We start from the raw sequence: 3,918 nt of genomic DNA on the forward strand, positions 1-3,918 counted from the left end.
AAAAAAAAAAAAAAAAAAAAAAAAAAAAAACGAGCTAGGCACGGTGGCACCCACCTGTGTAGGTCAAGGCTACAGCGAGCCGTGTTCATACCACAGCACTCCAGCCTGGATGATAGAGCAAGACCCTGTCTCAAAAAAACAAAAACAATTAGGCCAGGGGTCTGTGTTTCAGACAGCTTGACTTCTGTCATTGATCAGGATGAGGGCCAGGGGTTGATTGGTTCTTGGGAAGAAACATCTCCAGGTTCATAAGATCATGAGTAAAATTCACAAACTCACCAATATTATTGAACATCTTCATATTATCACCAAATTTTTGCCAAAACTGAGATTTTAAAAGATGTTCTCAGATTGTGTTCCTGATAAATAAAACACAGTGATCCCTGTGATACATCACAGCAGGGGCTATATAAGCGGCTACTCTTGGCCAGCTTTTGATCTAATCGTGGGCATATTAGGGGTAGGGGAGACTGATTTAATTACCAGTACCAGGTACAGTTGTTTAACGGAGGTGATATTATATTTAATAATATAGGTGGATGACATTGAGTGTCTGAATTTAGACTATGTTTGCCTTTGAATTTCTTTTTTTGTTTTCTTTTTTCTTTTTATTTTTTTGAGACAGGTCTCTCTCTGTCACCCAGGCTGGAGTACAGTAGCACAATATCAGCTCACTGCAACCTCCACTGCCTGGGTTCAAGCGATTCTCCTGTCTCAGCCTCCCAAGTACCTGGGACTACAGGCGTGCGCAACCATGCCCAGCTATTTTTTATATTTTTAGTAGAGACTAGGTTTCACTATGTTGGCCAGGCTGGTCTCAAACTCCTGACCTTAAGTAATCTATTTGCCTTGGCCTCCCAAAGTGCTGGGATGACAGACGTGAGCCCCCATGCCCAGCCTTGCCTTTGAATTTCTATCTAGAAGTGGAATCTGAGAGATAATTAGGTTCAGTTGCATTGGTATGTTGACCCCAGAATCCCATGGGGCTGACACATGTTAAGGAAGAGTTGAATTAAGGAGTGTAAGGAATTCCACTGGCTGGCCAGTCTCACTGGCTTACGCCTGTAATCCCAACAATTTGGGAGGCCTAGGCGGGCAGATCACCTGAGGTCAGGAGTTCAAGACCCCAACCTGGCCAACGTGGTGAAACCCGTCTTCTACTAAAAATACAAAAAAAAAAAAATTAACCGGGCATAGTGGCTCATGCCTGTAATCCCAGCTACTCAGGAGGCTGAGGCAGGAGAATGGCGTGAACCAGGGAGGTGGAGCTTGCAGTGAGCCGAGATCATTCCACTGCACTCCAGCTGCCTGGGCAGCAGAGCCAGACTCCGTCTCAAAAAAAAAAAATAAAATAAAAACTTGTACCGCCGAGGTGGCGGGCGCCTGTAGTCCCAGCTACTCGGGAGGCTGAGGCAGGAGAATGGCGTAAACCCGGGAGGCGGAGCTTGCAGTGAGCCGAGATCACGCCACTGCACTCCAGCCCGGGCAGCAGAGCCAGACTCCGTCTCAAAAAAAAAAAATAAAATAAAATAAAATAAAATAAAATAAAATTAGCTGTGAGATTTGGGGTCTGATTAATTTTGTTTATGTGTGAAAATTTTCACAGCATAAAGATGTTCTCATAGAAATGTGTGAAATAACATATTCTTTTATTATCCTTTGGTTCCAGGAAAATCTTCCTGTTACAGAAGATAACTTTGTGAAACTTCAAGTTAAAGCTTGTGCTCTCAGCCAGATAAATACAAAGGTATTGGTTCTTTTATTATGGTGCAAAGTAAAATGAGAGTTTCTTAGTGTATTTAGTGTATAAATACAATGATAACTGACATCTCCATGTGAAGAATTTATTATCATCTTGATTTTTATTAACTTTTTTATTTGAGACAGAGTTTCGCTCTTGTCGCCCAGGCTGGAGTGTAGTGGTGCAATCTCAGCTCACTGCAACCTCTGCCTCCTGGGTTCAAGCAATTCTCCTGTCTCAGCCTTCTGAGTACTTAGGATTACAGGGGTGCACCACCACACCCAGCTAATTTTTGTATGTTTTTTAGTAAAAATGGGTTTTGCCGTGTTGGCCAGGCTGGTCTCAAACTCCAGACCTCAGGTGATCCACCTGCCTTGGCCTCCCAAAGTGCTGGGATTCCAGGCATGAGCCACTGCACCCGGCCTACCATCTTTAGAAGAATAGAACAGCTAGGGGAGAAAATTTAGTGTGCTTTTGTATATTTCTGTATAAGGGACATTATTAGTCTGATTGAAGTTACATATTTTATATGAAAATACAAATATTTTAGAAGAAAATAGAAATATTTAATGTAAATATTTTATAATATTTTATAAACTCCTTTACATTGCAGAAAACAGTTTATAATTAACAAAGCCTATTATTAAGGAAGAAATAAATAATAAAATAGAAACTAGAAACCTAATCAGTTTATTAGCTACCAATTAGATATTTAATTAATATCATTAGTTATGGTTCATCTTTTGTCATTTCCTTTTGCGTTGCTCTCTCATAAACATACATCTCTACCTCACACTGCCCTGCAGTAATCTTTCGTTATTGACCATGAAATACATAGAACGTTTTCAGTGGTAAATAAACTGTGGTTAAATGTGCCATGATAATTGAGCAGATCCATTTACTCCATTTTTTTGTTTGTTTTGTTTTTTAGGATTAATGCCATAGTTTACATGACCCATAACTTATTGGATTATAATGTGACTATAATTTTTAGGAACCTAAAAGTCTTCTTTGATAAAGTCACACTTAGGAAATTACAGACCGGGCATAGGCTTTCATTGGGCAACTCTGTAACATGAGCATGACTTGCCAAATGCATTAGTGGGATCCCCTGAAGTCTTTTCACAAGAGTACTAGTACTAGATCTTGTCTGCAGATTTCCGTCTTCGGATGTTTTTTTTAAAACTGAAAAATCCATTAAAATCCAAGCCTAGAAAATAATCTCCTTGTCTAACAGAAATAAAGAGTAAATTATGGTAAAATCAGTTGAATGAAATATTGCACATCTGTTAAGCATAATGGTTATGAAAACTGTGTGGGTAATGTAAGAAAATGCTTATGGTAAGTGAAGGAGCCAGTATGTAATTGCTAAAACCATGGTTTTAACTCCATACAAATGTGCATAAAAGAAATACTGTGGCCAGGCACGGTGGCTCACACCTGTAATCCCAGCACTTTGGGAGGCCAAGGCAGGCAGATCACAAAGTCAAGAGATCGAGACCATCCTGGCCAACATGGTGACACCCCGTCTCTACTGAAAATACAAAAATTAGCTGGGCATGGTGGTGCGTGCCTGTAGTCCCAGCTACTCGGGAGGCTGAGGCAGGAAAATTGCTTGAACCTGCGAGGCAGAGGTTGCAGTGAGCTGAAATCACACCACTGCACTCCAGCCTGGGTGACAGAGCAAGACTCCATCTGAAAAAAAAAAAGAAAAGAAATACTGTAAAACACCCAGTACTTCTGTAAGAATGTCATATGAACATCTTAAGAAAAGTATAGTGTTCCATATTGAATAAGAGACTTCTGACAATCAGGTATACATACAGGAGATCAGAAAATTGAAAAATAAATATAGAAGAGAATTATTTCAATTTCTTTTTACTTACTGTTCCTAAAATATTATGGTATCTACAGATACGTTCAGCATCTCTAATGTTAAGTGCCAGGAGCTTAAACCACAGGCTTATCTTAGTACACCCTGTTACTTCAAACGACAAGTACTTATAATTAATTTGGTCACAGTCTAGTAAAATACCAATCTCTTAAAAATTTAGCCTTAATGAAAAGAAACTCCAGTCATCATGAATCTGAAACTATATGGGAGATTACCTGTTAATATCCATCACTACTTCTCACCCACTCCCTAACCCAAGGCTTTTAACAACTCAGGTGATTTT

At 39.6% G+C, this 3,918-nt stretch overlaps 1 protein-coding gene across 2 annotated transcripts in view; it reads left to right on the top strand.

Moving 5' to 3' along the window:
- The window catches only part of CRYZL1 (crystallin, zeta (quinone reductase)-like 1), a 63,231-nt gene that overhangs the window by 13,922 nt on the left and 45,391 nt on the right, over positions 1–3,918 (top strand). For both annotated transcript variants that reach the window (XM_011950043.1, XM_011950044.1), the window contains one exon: positions 1,670–1,747. In XM_011950043.1, the coding sequence (XP_011805433.1) occupies positions 1,670–1,747 (78 nt within the window). The remainder of the gene's footprint in view (positions 1–1,669; positions 1,748–3,918) is intronic.

This window comes from Colobus angolensis, unplaced genomic scaffold, assembly GCF_000951035.1.
Source record: "Colobus angolensis palliatus isolate OR3802 unplaced genomic scaffold, Cang.pa_1.0 Scaffold300, whole genome shotgun sequence".
In the NCBI taxonomy this organism is placed as follows: domain Eukaryota; kingdom Metazoa; phylum Chordata; class Mammalia; order Primates; family Cercopithecidae; genus Colobus; species Colobus angolensis.